The sequence below is a fragment of the Haliotis asinina genome, chromosome 8 (assembly GCF_037392515.1).
Source record: "Haliotis asinina isolate JCU_RB_2024 chromosome 8, JCU_Hal_asi_v2, whole genome shotgun sequence".
Classification (NCBI taxonomy): domain Eukaryota; kingdom Metazoa; phylum Mollusca; class Gastropoda; order Lepetellida; family Haliotidae; genus Haliotis; species Haliotis asinina.
The window spans coordinates 58075018-58095965 of NC_090287.1; the positions used below are offsets into that span (position 1 = coordinate 58075018).

The window sequence follows — 20948 nt, forward strand, 5'->3', positions numbered from 1 at the left end:
CTGATAAATACTGGACTTCTGATAAATACTGGACTTCTAATACTGGACTTCTGATAAATACTGGACTTCTAATAAATACTGGACTTCTGATAAATACTGGACTTCAAATAAATCAATACATACATCATCAATAAATCTATGTTTTGACGGTTATTCACGTAAAGTTAATGGATATATATTTGCTTTTGATGCTACTATATTTATTACAAATTAGCAGAACATGGCATTCATCTTCCAGGACATTTAATGTACAGTATTTGCACACAGTTGGTTTCGTATGAATTTCCACCTAATAACACCTTGCATGATACTATACTGAACGCAACTGGGATAAGTGGTTCGTATCAGTGGTTCGCACATGATGTTTCTTTAACCAGGGAATAAGAGAAAGCAAAAGGAGTATTTTAGGGCTTTACATGTCACTCCTTTATACAGCGATGTTTGCTTCTTATTTAATTCAAGAAATGCTGTATATTTCCAACTCTTTCATATCCACGCATAGCAACGCCCAAATCTAAGTAGATGGTTTACATGTGAAACCCAATTAAAACTATGACGCTCAGCGCTTGCGATTAAATCCAGATACGTAACATTCTGGAATGTTTTGATAGGTAGCCTGAACAGTGAATGGAGAGGAGTTTTAACCAGTAAGCAATACATCATTTCCATTCAGGTGTGTACACGCGAATAGGCTATGTAGCAGTTCCTCCCATTGTACTTGGTGTGTACTTTCACATACAGTATGGTTCAAAATTATTGAGAATAGCTAAAGCATTTCATATTATTAAACGAGAACAAATCAGATAAAATTGAATGTATTGTGAAAGTGAACTGACCTTTTCATGTTGTGTAGGTAACAATTTAATATTTTATCAAGTCTCCTTGAGCTTCACGGCACAGTCTAAGACGGGTAGGCATACTTCCTATCAGAGAGGTTAGTGTCTCGTGAGTTATGCTGTCCCAGTATCGGACCACTTCTCTTCATGTCTTCAATTTTTGTCAACCCCTTTTGATTCACACATTCTTTCATCATCCCCCAAATGTTCTCAATGGGATTTAAGTCAGGACTATACGCAGGAAATGGTAATGCAGTCACATGTTTCTCCTGAAACCACTGCTTGGCATGTTTTGCGGTGTGTTTAGGATCATTATCTTGCTGCAAAATCCAGTCATTTCCATAAAACACATGTGCACTTGGAAGGAGAAAATTATCTAATATGTTAGTGTAGCGTTGACTTGTCGGATTTCCCTCAAACACACACAGCGGGGTCGTTCCTAATAAGGATATCCCTCCCCATACATGAAACTTTGGGCTGTATTTAGGTCGTCGATACAACGGTGCTGACGCAGACTTTGTCCATATTTTCACATTATTGGGATATACCCATATTGAGCTTTCATCAGTAAAAATCACATTTTCCCAGTCAAAGTTTTCATGTGCCAAACACCACTCAACACGCCTGTCTTTATGTTCTTGTTTCATGAGAGGAGAAGGAATTCCAGTCTTTTTCTCCCATCCAAGATCAATCAAATTTCTTCTAACTGTAGATTTTGATACAACTGTTGATCCCCTTTCTATCATTTCATACCTGATGTTGGAGATGCTTGCCCTTTGCTTTTTAGACGCTAAAATTCCCAGCCGGACGCGATCTGAGAAGTCCAATTTTCTGGGTCTCCCTGCTCCTTTCTGGTGCCCAAAATCCTTTCCCTCTTTAAAATGTCTCCTAATCCTATACACAGTAGAAAGAGGAGTTCCTGTTCTCTCTGCCAATGTATTTACATCATCTATTCCTTGATTACACAACTCAAAAATCAACCTTCTTTTATCTTCAGCAGACATTGTTGACAGTGCTGAGGAAAATGACGTTTGCTACAAATTCAGGGGAGGTAACTCTAATTGTACTATACTCAGTAGGCCAAGATGAGTTACCTCCCTTATACCATTACTTAGTTTTAAGTATCAGTGAATCAGTTGAGGTGTTAGGATAGCTCAAAGTAAGAAGAAAAATTCTCAATAATTATGAACCAGACTATACATGCTTAAAGTATTACCCTTTCCAACCAATCGTGTTTATTGAAGTCCCGTAATTCTGATCCGTATGTTAATGTAGGTGATACATTACAATATCAAATGGCATATCTTTAAACCTATTAAAGCATTTTCGCTAGATACTAAGCTTTCTTTGCTGTTATGCAAATGTTTTCGTCAGAGAGGAACCAGTTTAGAGTTCCAATGAATAATACGCCAAGATACTGGTTGGAAGTGACATACATAGTTTATTTATATGTCCACTTTTCTCATTATGACAGTTGTGATCCTCTTTATAAATCATAGTTTTAATTTTATCAAGGTTGACATTTAAAGCCTGTGTATTGCAGTTGGTTTCTAAAACGTTTTCCTTTGTATTGTCTGTGGTTTTATAGCCTGTTCTAAAACCTGCTTGATCTTGATCACATTCAAACTGTCTGACCAGATACCAAGCGGTTATTAAAAATATTTGTATAGATTTTACATAGATACGTAATAGGGAAACGGCGCAGTAATTTCTCAGATTGTATTTATGACCTGATTTAATGTATTGGCAAAAGTATTGCCTTTGTCCACTTTATAGAGAATGATCCATTATCATACAATGCATTAAATGTGATTTCGAGATAAGACATGGTGATATGACGGGGACTTATAAAGCTGACAAATTACGAGGTCTTCCCTGGCAGCTTTATTACATTTGCGTTTATTAATACTTGACTGGATTGGATTTTGCCCCGGCTAATATGTGTCCTGAATATATCGTTAGCTATGTGTTGTTGCCATCTCCTGCGAAGTCAGAGGTCACACTGGAGTCACAATCAAAGAGATGAAATACTCATCTGATGAATTTACTGTAATGTTAATTTTTTGTAAACGGACATGAACATGCGATGTACTTCTGCTTTCACCAAATTAAGTGAGGATAACCAGTTGAGTGTGACAGTTCATTCATATTGTTTTCAAATTTAGATGTTGCATCTCTCCACACAGTTTTCTAGATATTTCTTGATGAAAGACATAAATCTTGAGATGGGATGTCGTTATACTTTCTAAATATATTGCGGTAATGGCACTGCCCTTGTTGAAGTGCTAAACACGCGTTATTAAACCAAGCTCGGTTTTGTTGAGTCCGCTCCATGCACTCTTTTGACATGACTATCATATTAGTGAACATTTGTATACCAACACATTACGACTGTTGTTATCTACTTAACAAAAGCTGTATTTACATATACTTCAGTATATGTGGTCGTTTTGCCAGCAGAGAAAACTATATCGGAAGATGTAGAGACGTACAATGGGATACAATATCAAATCTTAATCTCTGATTAAATACTATAACTGTCTTGATGGCATCTTAAATCACACTGCACCACGCAAGACGTATAAGAGTGCACATATACCATGCACATATATATCATTCATATATACCATGCACATATATATCATTCATATATACCATGCACATATATATCATGCATATATACCATGCACATATATATCATTCATATATACCATGCATATATATCACATCTTCCATTTACCACGTGGACGTTAAGCCGACTACACATTTGTAAAACACATTTTCAAAATGCGTTTATATGTACCACAAGACATTCGTATTGACGTGAATCCATCATTTATAAAGTCATTCAACTCTTCACAATCATGTACGTATAGTAAGGCATGTTGGCCAGTTTTAGCATTTGAATCACCAACCAGAAGAATCGACTGCAAACATTCTTGACCGTTTTCTGAAATGATGAGACGACGATTCTGTACTCGTATAAACAAGATAGCGTTCCCAAATAGATATATATATATTTGTGGGTCAGCTCAGATTAATTGTTGATTGCCATTCAAATACTGTTCTTACTTATATAAATCGTAGCTTGGAAAGCATACTGTTATATATGAAGTCAGAAATATCCCATATAAACCTAGAAGAGAAAACAAATAAAATTTGTTCTCGTCAGATCTAATATAGGTGTGACGAGCTTGTAGAGCTAAAATGAGTGGAACGTGCGATGATTCTGCACTAGAAGTACATCACACTGAAAAGGGTCCGGAGGATATGTCATATAATCAAACAAGTTTTTCTTATTGTGCCTAATGCATCTAAACTCACCACCACCCCAACTGCCATAATATTTTTCATGCATTATATGGATATTCAAAACTGCACGTAAACCAGTTAAACATTTCCAAATCTATACAAAAATCAGTACCCAATAAAGAAATGCGATGACGATATGAAATGAATTGGAATTATTCTACCAGAGGAAATTTTCATTTTAAGTGCATTTTGAAACAGGTCAGATTGCAGGTTTCAGAAAAGAACGAGTTGTTTCGAAATATTCTCCAAGTGTTGGAATCTAAAATTAAACGTGATTTTTAGGCTTGAATGATACATGATGCTGTGTAAACCTAGCGCAACGGAGTTATTCTGGTGCTATGACATATAACACACGACAAAGACTGAGCTGTAGTAGGCTAGCTCATCATCCGTCTAATCATCTAATCTAATCATCATCTTATGGTCCAATACTGTTTCAATATAGACATATCAAATTTACCAGAAGAATATTCTTCCTCAGTGGAATGAGATCACGAAATATGTCCAAGTTACATAAAAGATAATGCATAAATCACAAGATGTGGCTGATTATAGATCTTTATTTTGCACACTCCAAGTTTCAGAGAAATCAATATGCCGCTATTTATCACCAAAACGCAAACCAATCAGATACCGTTGGATACTAGAAGCGTTTTGATAGTGAACAAGTGTGTAGTTCCAGGTTATACCATACAACTTCTGCCATCAGACCAAGAACACTGCATCCCATGCCAATGCCGAGAGCATAGAAGATACCCTTAAGCTGTATAAGAGCTACTGGTTTATGGAGTTCCTCGATGGGGCATTTGTCTTCAGGAATCGACTGCAACCATTTGTTAACAGCTTCCTGCATGATGCCACTATCTGTGAGTAAGCTTATCCTGGAGGAGATATAAAGATATAAAGAACTGATTATAAACCCATGCTAGTTAACACGATTAGCTAAAAGTTGTGAGTAAACTAATCCTAGGGGAAATATACACATAGTTCATTTTGGTAAACTGTTTTATAATGTATTTTAGGTACTAAGGTGCCGCATGGCTTTTGTACTGTGCGAGTGGGAAATACTGCATCATGACTTGGTCACATTTATGGATCAAATGTGCATTCAACGTCATACCTGTTTTGTAATTCGTGTTTGAATGGAGATGACTTTGGAACATAAACTGCGTCATAGGAAGTTCCAAACGTTGAGTCAATGGCTTTCAAACTGCACTTATTCCGAATCAAATAGTCGCTCACGACGGTGTGTGTCAGGAACGCATATTTGCCATTTTCGATGTTTTGTAAATGTTTGGTGAGATTGCTGCTAAGTACATCAGGATCTGAAACTGATTCGTCCAGAACTCGTTGTCTGACTGCAACGACGTCGAGCTGGCGAGACTCCTGAAAATAGGAAAGTTCCATATAAAATGGTAAAACGTGGCATCCACCCTTTGTCACATTCTTAGAACTAAAACCAGGGTCGGTTAGTGGTAATATACAGTGTTTGATTAGCCAGTTGCCTATCAGAGCCTGCTGCCGCCTACTGGCCTTGATATCTACCGGCCCTTAATGAAATCTGCAGGCCCATTTGGTAAAGACAAACCAATAAAAACAAATTACACTTCACTATACAGTTTCACACTATTTGTATAAAATCAGTTAGCGAAGACTATGAAGCAGTTTGTCTTTTAGTTAAGACTGCTGCTGCCATTAATGAATCATGTGTGGTTCGCGAACGTTAATAGAAAAGATATGGGAAACATTCAGGTTGCACAAAGATTGACAGACAATTTACTGAGGGCCACAGAGGCCTGTACGTATTTGAAACTGCCCGCCTGATACAATAACAACTGGCGCTGAACCTTCGAATGCCGGTAATATATACTACGAACAAAAGGTATGGGAACATCCTAAAACAAGATAGTCTTATATAAACTTAAACGTGGTGAGGTGTTTTACACGCTCAGGTAAATGCATCTTTGTGTGTGCTAAACAGGCACTTTGACCGACATGTTAGAGCGTGCATCTGATTCAATATTCGATGAGTTTGATTGAAATAAATAAATAAATAAATAAATAAATAAATAAATAAATAAATAAATAAATAAATAAATACTTGAACGAAGAAATCAGAAAAAAATAACATAAAGACATTTGAATAAACGCTCCAGCACCATGGTTGCGTCAAACACTCAAACATAACAGCCCAGTGCATGTGGTAGACACACTTCATGGAGCTTGTGGCAACTCATCCTCGATATCTCCAGGGTATACGTTTCGATATGTCTCCACTATACACTGGACGCATCTACGGGTCGGCCCGATAATTTCATTACCTCCCTTTGCTGGCTTCGAATTCTCACAATAGGCAATCAGCCAGGCCGTCGTTATAACCGAGCTAGCCAGTGTCAAGAAAGGTAGCGGTCGCGAAAGTTTGCACGCAGTGCGACTCTGATTTGGGGGAAATCATACAGGCATATTTTTAGGTTCGAAACTTTTAAAAACATACATTTGTATGTGCAAAAAATCCTCCTACCTCTTTCAGAGAACTTCTGCATGGTTTGCTTTGCCAAGTTTAATCGGTTAGATAATTTGAAAAGCGAAAGCGAGACACCTGATTGAATAAAAAGCCGGACAAAGGAGATAATACATTTATTGGGCTGATGCATCCAGGGTATAGTGCAGACTTATCGGAACCTATACCCTGAAGATATCGAGGATGGTGGTAACTGGGCACCGGCAGTTGTGTACTGGTTCTGACGGGTTATGTGCTCTTGATGTTGCCTTCTACTGCGCGTCCAGAGCGAGTTCTGTCCTGTACTGGCTTAGAACCTGTCCCTCAGTGTGTGAATGACAGAGGGAGACACCCTAAGACGGCGAGAAAAACTTCATACGGATTCACCATCTTGTCACCATGCAATGATCCAGCTTCCGTCGTGGGCGCTTAACGGTTTGTGTGGTGGTTTGGTGAAGAAATTGTGAGGCGTGAATACTGTTTGTTTCTTTTAAAGGAAACGTTGATCAGCTATTTGCCTTTTTTAACGATATCAGATCATCAGTATAAGTCAGCTTTACCATATTCTCCGAATCTCGTTTCGATTTTTGACCCCAAAGTCGTTTGACACAAAAAATGAAGTTAAGGAAGGTCTATTCCTTCGTGAATTAGAAATCATTGCTCATGTAGTTACTGGACAGAACCACATCTCCTTCGCTATACAGATGTTATGGAGCTTTAGAATCCGGTACAAAAGAGCAATGGATAGGTCTTTAGACAAGCCACATATGCGATAATGTTAAAACCTGCACAACCATGATCGTAACTTATGTCATCACAGTTGAAACTTTGAAGTTGGTCAGCAAGGACTGATTGGATTTAATCGTTCAAGGTACTTTGTAAATACCACACTCACCTCCATCCGATGGTGTGTGACACTTGCTGCATCATATCCTATTTTGTAGTCGTCTCTGGCCGCCAGTTCGGCCATGTTATTAAAAGGTCTTGTTTCTGTTCTGACAGCAAGGGTTGCCATGATGGTTCCACAATAGACAGCCGAGAAAATGGTTGTAAATATCCACCATGATGCCAACAGAATACGTTCTGAGCCTTTAGATGAAACGAATGACGATCCTAAAATTAAAATGGTTACAGCCAGTTACAGGTGTAACGCCATGTGAGGTACATTATTGAATAAAACATGTCTATTCTAATGCAAGATGAATTTCAAGTATACGTTGAAGCCATCAACTCTAAAACATAACCAGCATGCAAAGAAAACCACCCCTTCCCAAAACACAATCTCTTTACGTGTCTATATTGTTGCAAATATCCACCATGTTGCCAACAGAACACGTTCTGACCCTTTAGATGAAATGAATGACGATCCTAAAATGTACAAAAAAGATTTCTACAGCCAGTTACAGCTGTAACGCACATTCTTGAATAAAACATGTTTATTCTAATGCAGGATAAATTTCAAGTATACGTTGAAGCCATCAACTAATAAAACATAACCAGGCAAAACCGTTCCCTTCCCAAAACACAATCCGTTGACGTGTCTAATGGTTCACCTTGTTTTAAGGAGGCCCCGTACACATCAAACAGAGACGACATGATTCTTGCCATCATAGTTTCTGTCATATTATGGTGAGCAGTTCGCTGTGACTGATTATGGTGGTGCTGGGAAAACCTTAAGAAAGACAGAGAGACAGTTACAAGAACCACAGAGACACCAAACAATATAATTGTTGTAGGTAGGACAGGGCGTAGAAAGACCATCAGATTATCCTCGTCAACATTGCTTTCCTTCTTGTACAGGATCGTGAATTTTGAGTGTAGTGCTGGTGGCAAGATGAAATCTGCAGCATCCTGGCGATCACTGTGGATGGTCAACAAATCCATCGACAAGTCGACTTCCTGGAAACATTAGATCTTTTAATTCTGTAATGACTGTGAGTGCTGTGTAATTTCACATCCATGGAGCTGCTAAAATACATACATAATCAATATTAATATAATCTATATATACCTCTTATAGTATTTCGCCAACTGAAACACCATGTCCATGTTAGACATGTCACCCTTAAAATTTGACATGGCGTAGGTGTGTCAGAATGTTGACCTATTCCCAGACTAATCTCCCTATTGATTTTAACTACAGAGGATTATCGGAGCATCCTACCTGCCTCTGTAACATCCCAAGAACACCTGTCCAGGATCCGTTGATGTTCCTGCCCCACTCGTCCTCTCTTGGCGGGATGACTTTGAAGCTAATTGATAGCATTGATTATTCTGTATCATAACGCTGGTCCAGAAACGCATATACCATTTTCATTCCCACGCACTGGTATTGAGTTGTCTGTATACTGACCACAGAGCTTACCTGACACATCATTTGTTACAGTTTCCCATCTAGAACTTTAATTTAATTTAATTTATTGACCAACATTTTGAGAGACAGGTCTGAAATCTTTAACTACAATACATGTGACTACATTGCCATCAACGTTGACATTATAAGACATCCAGCTTTATACCTGATAATATCTTACCATCAATCTCTCACAGAACTAACTAGACATTTTAGGACATACATAGAGCATATCCACATAAATCTGACTCAACATATCTTCCAAATTGGCACTTCAGAGACCTATTGGTGTCAAGACAAGATTGCATGGCAGGCTATTCACCAGCGAAGGCAACCAAATGAACAGAAAGGAGTGAGTGAGTGAGTGAGTGAGTTTGGTTTTACGCCGCTTTTAGCAATATTCCAGCGATTTTACGGCGGGGGACACCAGAAAATGGGCCTCACACATTGCACCCATGTTGGGAATCGAACCCGGGTCGTCGGCGTGACGAGCGAACGCTTTAACCACTAGACTACCCCACCGCCCCTGAACAGAAAGGAAACGTGTTACATGTTTGAAAAAGTTATATCATAAGCCATCTTTCAATTTCTAACATCCACTCGATCATCATAACACAGTAGGGCCTAACATCTAAGCCCAAAGGTCCCTGTCACTGACTATTTTTCTTTTTTTAATAAGTCAACAAAGTGACAAAGGGGTTCACACACTCTCATGAAGATGGCCATATGACTCTTGTTGGAATCAAATTTGTGAAGGGATTTGTCAAATTGTGATAAACTTTGTTTAAGTATGCATTTATTGATCAGTGGCCACATTTGAAAGTTGGAATATATTACTTTAAAGCTTAAGATCTTACTGATTACTGACGACATTTCAATACTCGAATATATTACTTTAATAATCTAATTGATAGTTGAGGATGGAGACTTTTATGGATAGACAACTTCTTTACCGCAGTGGATGCGATGATAACACCGTTATCAAACAAATGAACGGTGTTAGAATCTACACCGAAACATCGCATTCACTGCAACAAAGAAGTTGTCTATTCATAAAAGTCTTCCTCCTCTTCATAAATACCACTTAAAGGAGTATTCGATCGTTGGCGACATTTGAATGTTGGAATATATTACTATAAAGACTTTACTGACCATCGGCGATAACTGAATGTTTCAGTTATTTAAAGGATATTGACCTACCTGAAATTGAGACTCAATGCAAGGTTTTGCAATATCGTGAATTTCAGACCAGACACCGAGTAGTTGTTGATTCTTACAGAACCATGTTCCCAGCTGTACTTCTGTAACATGACACATTATTTTGACAGTTAGTTAGCTGGCTTGTTATTAAGCGCCGCTCTCTACGATAATATAGCTATATGGCTTCAGTCTATATATAATCAAGTCTGAACCAGACAACACAGTGGTCAAAGGCATGTGGATTAGGCATGTCAAGGCATGTCAAGCAAGCCATTAAGCCTGACCACTCGATCCCGTTGGCCGACTCTTACAACATATATGAGTTTCTGAAGATCCGTTTGAGGGAACATGTGGGCGAGCTGTCTAAAGCGAGTATGAGGTGGAGGGATCGAGCCCACCTGTGACCGGGTGCAAAAACTCTGGAGTCAAATTTGTGTGCAACTCTTTCCAGTTTGTTCACAACCCCTAGTGTACAGTATACAACCCTGTGTGCTTAAAAGAACCCACGAATCCGTTGGTAAATAACCATGTGAATACATGCAAACACCTAGTTGCGGGTACAACAACGTGTAGTAAACGTGGACAAAGTACCTTGACTATGTGTCCCAGTCCACCCATTTACCTTCATGACAACTTTGAGTTGTCGTCCATTAAAGCCAAACTTTACATTTGGAAACACTTCTGTCATGTTTGTTACTGGCGACCGGGAGAGAGGTACGTCAGTGACAGCACGTCCATGTGGGTGAATCACCTGCGTCCACAGTTTTGGCTCGATAAACCTTTCCTGTTTGTTGAAAACAAAGAATCAGTAAATAATCTTGTTATCCTTCAAAGAAAGTACTGGTGTTATCTAAGGTAAGGATGTGACAAGTGGTTGGCTATTAATCAAGCTGACGACGTTGTATGCATCGTAAAAGTCGCAAACGCTATGATGAGGCAAGACAAACCGCAGTTATCTTAACAGTCTTGGCTCCATGAACCTTTTCTGCTATTCAAAAAGATTTGTTAAAAACAATTAAGAATCAGTAAAAAGGCTTGTTGGTGTGGCTGGTTATAGATGAACCGGACCTTTCAATAACAAACGTTGACGACGTTGTGTGTAATTGTAACTGTCGCAAGTACAGTGACGTGGCAAAACAAACCTTAATGATCTCCAATTCATCTGAGACCACAAGTAATATATATAAATTATTGGTTTCGAAAACAGGGAATTGCACATGTAATATAATACCGAATTAGCCTCAGCAATGGAATACATTCTAACTGCAGGGCGATTTCTATGGCATTTATGGCAGACAGTTTCCCAGAGTAATGATGAACGACATCATAGACGGAGACAATGTCCTACTTTCTTATTACGGGTATTTTCGATCGCAGTCGAGAAGTAATGCAAATTTATCAAGTAAAGACAGGCTCAAGTTGGACGATGAAAGTTATTCGTTTTGAATATGTATGTTTTACAAAGAGTTATTTCTTGCCAAATGGCATATCTATTACATATGCAAAGTAAAACATATAAGATAGTGATTTTTCTTAAAGCTGGTTGACAATTACGTTCGTTCAGTCTTGATATTCAATCGGGATAGGGTGCGTTAACACAGGTGCTTCCCAGTAAAGAATTTCTCTTTGTCACAACATTATTCTTTCGTTGTTAAAATGTTATTCTGCACTCCCATTCTGTCACAATGTTGTGGCCTAATGTTGGGAGAAATCATTTTTACTTCGCCACAAAGTTATTTGACGTTAATGTACATTACATTTTCTTAACGTTCTATTTAACTTTAATGACGGAATAGTGAACAGCACATTTGAAACAAAGCCGACATTCACTTCAAAGGTTATTCGTCAATTTGCATGTTGTTTAAGTCGTGTTTTGTCTGAAGCTAAGTGAAGAAGGAATATCAATTGTCACCGATGTCATGGTTTTTAACTGGACAAGGTCCTTAGGTTGCCAAAACATCTACCGTGCCAGACATCTGTCTTGCAACGTTTGTTAAAAAAAATGATCAAATCCTGTCTATTTTTATTTCTCGACTTTGAGTCGCTAAGGCTTACGTTTCTTCCTGGAATTTCCAGTACTGCCATGTTTTCTACTTGAGTGTTGCCATCGACGATCGGGTCAAGATAATCACGTGACCCAACAATGAGCACCCTGGATTGATGGCAGAAGTCGACTTTTGTCTTGGGGCGTTTGTCACAAAGTCCATACTGTCAAAAAGAGAGGATGATGCAAATGGTAAAAACATTCTGTCCATACTGTCAAATGAAGAAAACGTGTACTTCAGCTGTTTTTGTGATTATGTGAAGAATGTTGCATTTGTTTTTATATTTCGGTGATTAATTATCTTCTCTATTGAAGAAAACTGTATATACAAATGTACCTCTTTTCATAATGAATTATGAAACATATGTACAGTCTTAAGCATTATAACGACATGACGGTGCCTTGTGTAGTTTACACAAACAGTGAATGACATCGAGTAAGTCGTAACTGCATGAGATAATCTGAAAAAGGTACTATTGACAGAAATAATGGTCCCAAGGCATGAATCGATCTTATTTCAGAGTGCCAAAGTTTTGCGTGCAGACAAACAACATGATATGTTTTGGTGTTTCACAGGTATAGGGGTATTTGCCTTAGTGACTAAAATTAGAATTTTGAAATAAATAGAAATACATTTTACCTGGCGTAAGAAAGAAACAGTCGTAGTGATGTCGCAAAAGAGCAGCACGTTGAGATCTTGCTGAAGCTGGAGGTCTTCCGTGAATGTCAGCGGGTGTTCTTCAATGAAGATGCTGATGTCGTAGTTGATGTAGGAAATTCCAGCCTCTTCCAAAGAAGGCAAAAACAGGGGATCTGCAATTATTTGGATATGAAAGAAATGTCAATCTTGAATAAAACAATTGCAAAAGCATAAAGTTACGACAAAAACAGATGCACTCCCAATCCTTTCCTGAATATTTGATAAGACGAAAAGTAAGATGACTCTTAATAGCCATATCTCACAAGTATTATTCACCAATACCTGTCTGTATTCATCTGGGATCCCCATTACTACCAACTGCAGCAAAGCTATGCATCTTTAACAAGACCTTCATTCCCATTACACATTTCCAATGCTCATAGCACTGTCCTTGTGATACTCCATGGCTGGTGGGGAGCTCGGATAATGAAACAATATAAACTTACCATGGCTTACGAAACTCCCCTCAAGAAAGCAAAACGTCCTCTTGATACTACTGCGGTGAGAAGACCCACACAACAGAAGATTGTGACAGTAATTACAAGAAATGCACCAATTGTTCTGGAGACCATTCCTCTGTCTCAAAAGAGTGTCTGATTTGGAAGTACCAGATAGAAATAAACAAGATAAAATTTACTCAAAATATTTATTTTGCCGAAGAAAAACTTCAGGCTCAGCTTCGGATCATGATTCATCATCACAGCCACCTGCAAGGTCTCAGTCGTTGTCAAATGTACAACAAATTCCTAAAGGAAAAACTAAAGCTATGTCTGATTCTTCGGAAAGCAAAGTGGCAGAGCCCCAAAAGGATCTGTAAACAGAAGTAAGCTTTATAACAAATACGGATCACTAGAGTACATGGACGTGTCCGAAAACGTTCAATCAAGGGCGCACAGCATGTCTCCCTCAAACAAGTGCGGGGTAGATCCCCAATCAACCCGTCCAAACGATAATCCGTTCCAAAAATATTGTACCGTGGAACTGTAGAGGCTTAAGGACCAATTTCAACGAGTTACAGCTAAGTACTTGTCCAGGATTTTGCAACATCAGCTTTCTGTCTCCAGGAAACCTGTCTGAAGCTGACACTTTTGATTTACGTCAGTTCATTGCATATAATTATTTTTCACCGCCTTTCGCCACATGAGGGTCTTCAATTATTGTAAAGCAGGACGTTATCCATAGTCCTGAAACACTCACAACTAGTCTCCAAGCTGTTGCAGTGAGACTAACTCTTCACGTTACCTTTACACTATGTTCTTTATATATTCCGCGTTCTTCAGCACTCCAGCAGTCTGATCTTCAAGCTCTCTATGACCAGCTTCCTAAACCTTGTATTATAATGGGTTATCTCAACGGCCGTAGCCCGATTTGGGGTGGTACAAACACAAACTCTAAAGGTAAAATTCTGGAAGATTTTATAGCCAATAATGAGTTGTGTATATACAATGATGATTCAAGCAGTTATCTGCACCCTGCAACTGGAACATACTCTTCTCTGGATCTGTCTCTTGCAGACTCTTCTCTACTAAATGAATTTGAGTGGTCAGTTCACAATGACCTCTGTGGAACTGACCACTTTCCAACTATCTTATCAGCAATTAATCCACCTGATTCTCCATCTTATACGAGATGGAATTTTTCCAAGGCAGACTGGTCGTTATTTAAACGTTATGCACATCTAAACTACGGCCGCAGTGTTTCCGTGATGTAACTGACCCTATTCGGGTTTTTTTCTGACACTTTAAATAGCTGATGAGTGTATACCAAGGTCCTCTACTAATCCACATGTACGGTAACCATGGTTCAATTCCGATTGTAGGCAAGCAGGAAAAGCAAGGAAAAAGGCAGAAAATTGTTTCCGCTATCATCCAACTGTCCACAACTTGAATAAGTTTAACATGCTCAATGCGCAAGCCCGTCGAACCTTCAAACAAAACAAAGTGCAATCTTGGAGGAACTGTGTCTCCAGGATTAAATCGCGCAGGCCAATGTCCAAGGTATGGAACATGGTTGAAAGAATTAAAGGCAAAGGTTCAAAATCTTCAGTTCACCATCTCAAAGATGGTGATAATTTAATTATTGACAAATCTCAATTTGCAAATACATTTGGCGAAACACTTGCCAAAAATTCATCATCGGCAAATTATGTCCCCGAGTTTCAGAAATACCAGAAATAACAGGAAAAGAAGAAAACTTAATTTTGAATCAAATAATGGTGAAGATTATAATGAAGTGTTTTCATTACATGAATTATATACAGCTCTTGAGCAAGCTCATGACACTGCAGCAGATGATGACAATATTCATTGTCAGCTACTGAAACATTTGCCTGAACTATGTCTGGTCACATTTTTAGATATATTCGACAAAATATGGACGTCTGGAAAATTCCCTCCTTCGTGGCGTAACGCCATTGTGGTCCCAATACCCAAACCTGGCAGGGATCATACAGATCCGTCGAATTACAGGCCGATATCTCTCACTAGCTGTGTCTGTAAAACCGTGGAACGTATGGTGAACAACAGATTAACTTGGTATCTTGAAACCAATAACCTGATCACAAATATTCAGTGTGGTTTCAGGAAAAATAGTAGTACCATTGATCATTTGCTACGTTTAGAATCCTTCGTTATAGTAAATAAACAGCATGCTGTATCGATTTTCTTTGATCTCGAGAAAGCTTATGATACGACCTGGATGCATGGCATTTTGAAGGGTTGAGAGGCCGTTTGCCTCTTTTTATATCACAGTTTTTAAAAGACAGGCAATTTCAAGTCCGAGTGGGTTCAACTCTGTCTGATCATTACAATCAGGATCAGGGTGCCCTCAAGGTAGAATTTTTAGTATTAAAATCAACAGTTTATCCAAGGTTTTAAATGAAATTGATTGATCATCATTTTTGTGGATGATTTTAATATTTCTTGTCGTTGAAAAAATATGCACGCTATTGAAAGACAACTGCAGTTGTGTTTAAACAAAATAAATAAATAAATGGTGGCTTGAAAACGGCTTTAAATTTTCTAAGTCCAAAAGTAATTGCATACATTTTTGTAGATAATATAAGCCGCATAAGGACCCTAAATCACACTCCCATCAAAGTTATACATCAAAGGATATAATCAATTAAAACATAAAATATAGCAATCATAAATCCTTATTTACAGATGGGTCCAAGGGCGATGACACAGTGGCTTGTGCTACTGTCAGTGGATCCAGAACAATATCTTCTAGATTACCAAACAACAGCTCTATTTTCACAACTAAAGCTAACGCCATATTAACGGCTCTTAAATATATTGAAAGACACACAAAACATAAAGAGTATATAGTCTATTCCGACTCTCTTTCTTGCCTTCAGGCTATAAACATATTTCTTGAAAACGTCCACTTTTAATTGAAATTATTGAAATGTATAATGAGCTTGCTACTGGCCAATACCACATCGTCTTTCGTTGGTTACCCAGCCACATAGGCATTTCTGAGATTACTGTGGCCTGTCTTGCCGCCAAGACAGCACACTACAAATCTGTGACCCCACTTCTTATTCCATACTATGATTACAAAGCTAGCATTAGAACTTACATCCGTGATCTGATGCAGAAGAAGTGGGACACCCAAGTAGGTCTAAATATTGGTAACACCTACTTGGGCTGTCAGTCCAGATTTGACGACGAATATTTTAAGACGTATTGGCCATACAAGATATACCCATGCATACCTATTGAAAGGTCAGGATCCTCCGTTTTGTATCCCTTGTGATGAGAGAGTCACGGCCAAGCATATCCTGCTTGATTGTGTTGATTTCTCCATTATAAGGGATAAGTATTTTACAGTTAAAACAATTAAGGACCTTTTTAACACAGTTAGCTCTCATTTAATTATTGTTTTTTCAAAAGGAAATTGATTTTTTGATTGAATTATGAGTAATATGCTCTGTAAATAGAAGTATTTTAATGATTGGTAGTTTACATTAGTAACTTCAATTGTTAGTGGCTGTACCCTCAAAGAGGGCTGAAGTATTGTAAAATTATTGTCCTCCTGAGAGGGTACGTAAGTGCCAAAACATTTCATGTACATTAAGACTTTCCACTGTTTTTAATTGTAGTATATGTGTAATTTGTGGCTAGATGTGACTAAATTGCTAACATCTGAAGGGACGGTGTAAATCCAACTAGGGTCCATGCAGGAGGCTAAGGTACAGTAAGTCTCCATGGTCCCTAGTATGGTGATCTACCTTCAGTTGTTGGCAATCTGTAGCCTGTTTTTATATTGTGTTGTCCGAATAGTGATATTAGTTTTAACTTTCCACGCTAGTTTTAATTTCATTTGTGATATTCTAGTTGTTTTACTGTCCTTCGTTGACAGGTTTTTCTTGTAAACATATATTTCATTTCAGTACTAAATGTTCTCGTCACGATATGGCTGAGATATTGCCGATGTGACGTTAAATATTAACTCACTCACTCACTTTATCAACATACAATGAAGACGTTTGATGGTTTTTTCTAGCCTAAATATAACTACCGTTAATAGTGGAATCTTCTGTCAGCCTTCTATTTAGATGCAAAACCTTATACTGATTAATAGCAGGGACTTAACTTGTCACCACGTAGTAGATCATTTAGTAGGTAGGTCATTTAAGGTTGTATACATTCATATAAATGATAAAAAGTCAGGTGTCAGGTCGATTTATAACTCTGTGGTAGATGTTTATGAGTGCGTAACAAAGATGAAACTGTAGTGATGGCTCAGTTGCAGACAGAAAAAAATTAATAATGTGGAATTCTTGAACAACTTAGACGCATTATATCTCCTTTCAGATTCAGGTTAAGGTATGTATTTACATAATCTGACACATGTCATGTTCTGATGCATGTCAAGCGTCATTTATACTCTTAAAAGATTTAGATTTGTTGACTGATTTGTAAACAGATACATATTTTATGATTGGAAGTGTAAATAAATAACTCAGCTTGTTAGTGGCGGTATCCTCAAGTGAGGGTGAAGTGCCGTAAAATCATTGTCCTCCTGAGAGGGTACATCAGTCCCAAAACCAATCTAATTTCCACTTATTTATTTATTTATTTATTTATTTATTTATTTATTTATTTATTTATTTATTTATTTATTTATTTATTTATTTATTTATTTATTTATTTATTTATTTATTTATTTATTGTCATTTTAACTTGTAGCTAAACTTGCGTACAGTCAGCAGCAGCGGAAGAGATGGTGTAAATCCAGCTAGGGTTCATGCAGGTAGCAGAGACACTGTTAAGACCCCATGACCCCTAGCATGGTGATCTACCTTCAGCTGTTGGTGACCAATAGCCCATTTCTACATGGTCTTGTATAACACAGTTTTCTGCTTTTAAAAATACATGTAAGCTAGTTTTAACTTGTTCTTGTGATACCCTGGTTATTTTACAGTCCTTTGCTGACTGATTCGTTTATTGTGCATCTACACCATTTCTCGTCAATATATGGCTGCAGTATTCCCGATGTGAAATTTTAACTCACTCACTCGTTTATACTCAGTCACTTACCTAAATCCAGGTCATGAAGAACAAGGACGGACTGCCATCTGAGCGACATCAGCAACTCCACCAACATACAGATCATGCTGTCCCTGATATCAGGACTTCAGCCTTCTGTAAGAGAACATGAAACTTTAAAGAAGATCGAGAAACGTCCTTACGTTTTTTTAGTGATGCACAAATAGATTCACCTAGATCAAAGATTTGAAAGTGTGGAACTGTGTGGAAGGAAATCATTGAGGATGTTCAATCAACATTCTGCAGGTTTCTGATATAGCAGCAATGATTCCATGGGTGACGATTAACTGACATAGGAATAAATCATTGATGGAACAATTTCGAACAAACAGACTTTCCACGGGCCTATATGGTGAGAGGCATGACTTTACAATATTGTAATATAGCAGCAGAGACCTCCATCGATTAGTTTTTACATTTCACAATGGGACAAGTTTTTTTTCTATGATTGCAAGATGCAGATTGAAATAAAGAACAAAGAAAGAATTTGTTAAAAGAACAGTTCAGTTTGAAAGTACTTGCACTAAGAATTGCATGATTTAAATGTATGATGAATGAATGCGGTCGCTTAATTTGCTTGCGGAAGACGTGATGGTATACACCTATATAGAGATAATTTATAAGTTATGTATGATGGATTTCATCTTTTACTGGAATGGACTGTCTGTGGAACGACATGAGCTACTCTGTTTACTTGTAGCTCATGCTTCTGCATTTTGTGGAGACGATGAAATGAAATCAAATAGTGTATTGTGTTTTGCCCTGGAAGTTAATCAGTGCACTTTTCTCAGGAAGCTAGTTAGAATTTACTTTGGACTTTACGACAGATCTCTAATGTTTGAATTCATGGCTCATTATTATGGCTGTAAATGTGTATTTGAACAATTTCTCCCATGGGGACCCAGCTTATAAAATGTTTTCCTCAGCACCACTATATTGGGTATCAAATACAATCGTATTGGGTAACATGTCTGTCATTGGTAGCAACCCGAGATGGTGGAGGAGGGAAGTGTGTTCGTTGTTCCTTTTGCTCAACAGAGAAATTCGACCAACACTTCACCTACACTGGTGGTATAACCGGATGGTCATGTCATGGCCTGTGCATCATGTTGATTTTTTCACTACTGGATGGTGAGAGTTAATGTTATATTAATAGACATTTTGAATGTATATTTGCCTGAGGTCCTGTGTCAGAAGCCGATATGTCATGGGCCAATCTAGTGACCTCCAAATTCTAAGTATCCAATTTCCTGTCAGTCTGACGTTTGATATGGGAAACAAATATTGCTGTGTGTGTCCTACTTGCCTTAGTATGACTGTATTTCCGATGCAGTTAAACACGGCCCCTACAAGTACATATTTGTTCATGTTCTCTCTGACTTCAGTCGCAGTATTTATAAATGCTGGTGTATATCAACATCGGGATGAAGGTGTTTGTCCCTAAACCCCTCCGGTATTGAGAAAAAGGTTGTAGATTTTTTTTCAAATTTTGGAATCGTCCGAGCGAGGTTGTCTAAGCAACCATTAAAGTTGCATAAAACATGGACGTCATCGTAAAGGTCAACATGCATAATTTTCTAATTATTCATGTCCTTAGGGGATACGTGAAACATGTTTTGGCGGTTAAATGTCAAAACAAACATTTTATTTCAAGATGCTGAAAAGCTTTTTACCAGTCGGTCACTTTAAAATAAACATATGCCTCACGTCTTCCAGTACCTTCACAGAATGTCATTCCGATTGCCAACAATGAGCAATTTTTGATCGACTAAATCTACGCCATGTCGCAAAACACCAGCTTCAGCTGTCCAAATAAATGATTGATCCAAAACTGAAGCCTGGAGCCCCACTCCTATACCCATGATCATCATAAGGATGATATTTGAAAGTGCTAGTTCTGTGAAAATATGGATTTTTAAAAATTTAAGCTTAGTATTCTCCTCGTCTTTTCCAGCAGAACCAGTTTCTCATCCGGGGGCACGGCGCTTCTGAGCAGGATGCAGAAAACTTCTGAAGCTCTGGGAATGCAAAAGGCTGCAGTGTTTGGAGTCTTCATGTTTCCCGGAAGGTTCTCGATTGTTCCTCATGGTAGTGCGTCCAAGGTGAAGTCCCATTCGCTGTCTAGGCTACATGTCAAGAGGGCAGGGGTACGTATACGTTAGCTGATGAACTTTAGGCATCCAGACTGCGCTAGATTTAAATCTGTAACACATAATACATACCTACATTCACAGATATGTTATTATAATTTGATTTAGTATTACACAACATGATGTGATATTTTAGTTTTTTCATGTACATTGTATATGAAATACACTTTTAATCCATAATGTTAAAGATATGAACCCCCATAACGTAAGTAATTATTCATTTCAGACGTATAAAATCCATGATGTTATCGTGTGTGTGTTAAACATTACAGACACGCCTGAAACAGTAGATGGGATC

At 38.1% G+C, this 20948-nt stretch overlaps 1 protein-coding gene across 1 annotated transcript; it reads right to left on the bottom strand.

Annotated features, from left to right (window-relative positions):
* Nucleotides 1–2798: 2798 nt before the first annotated feature.
* On the bottom strand, nt 2799–18567 carry LOC137295319 (probable glutamate receptor). Its single transcript, XM_067826635.1, has 11 exons — nt 18492–18567; nt 12886–13058; nt 12257–12409; nt 10824–10985; nt 10202–10302; nt 8813–8900; nt 8202–8547; nt 7544–7761; nt 5269–5534; nt 4838–5029; nt 2799–2838 (listed from the first exon to the last, which is right to left on the bottom strand). The coding sequence occupies exons 1-11, from the start codon at nt 18565–18567 to the stop codon at nt 2799–2801; spliced, it is 1815 nt and encodes a 604-aa protein (XP_067682736.1).
* Between the last annotated feature and the right edge of the window lie 2381 nt (nt 18568–20948).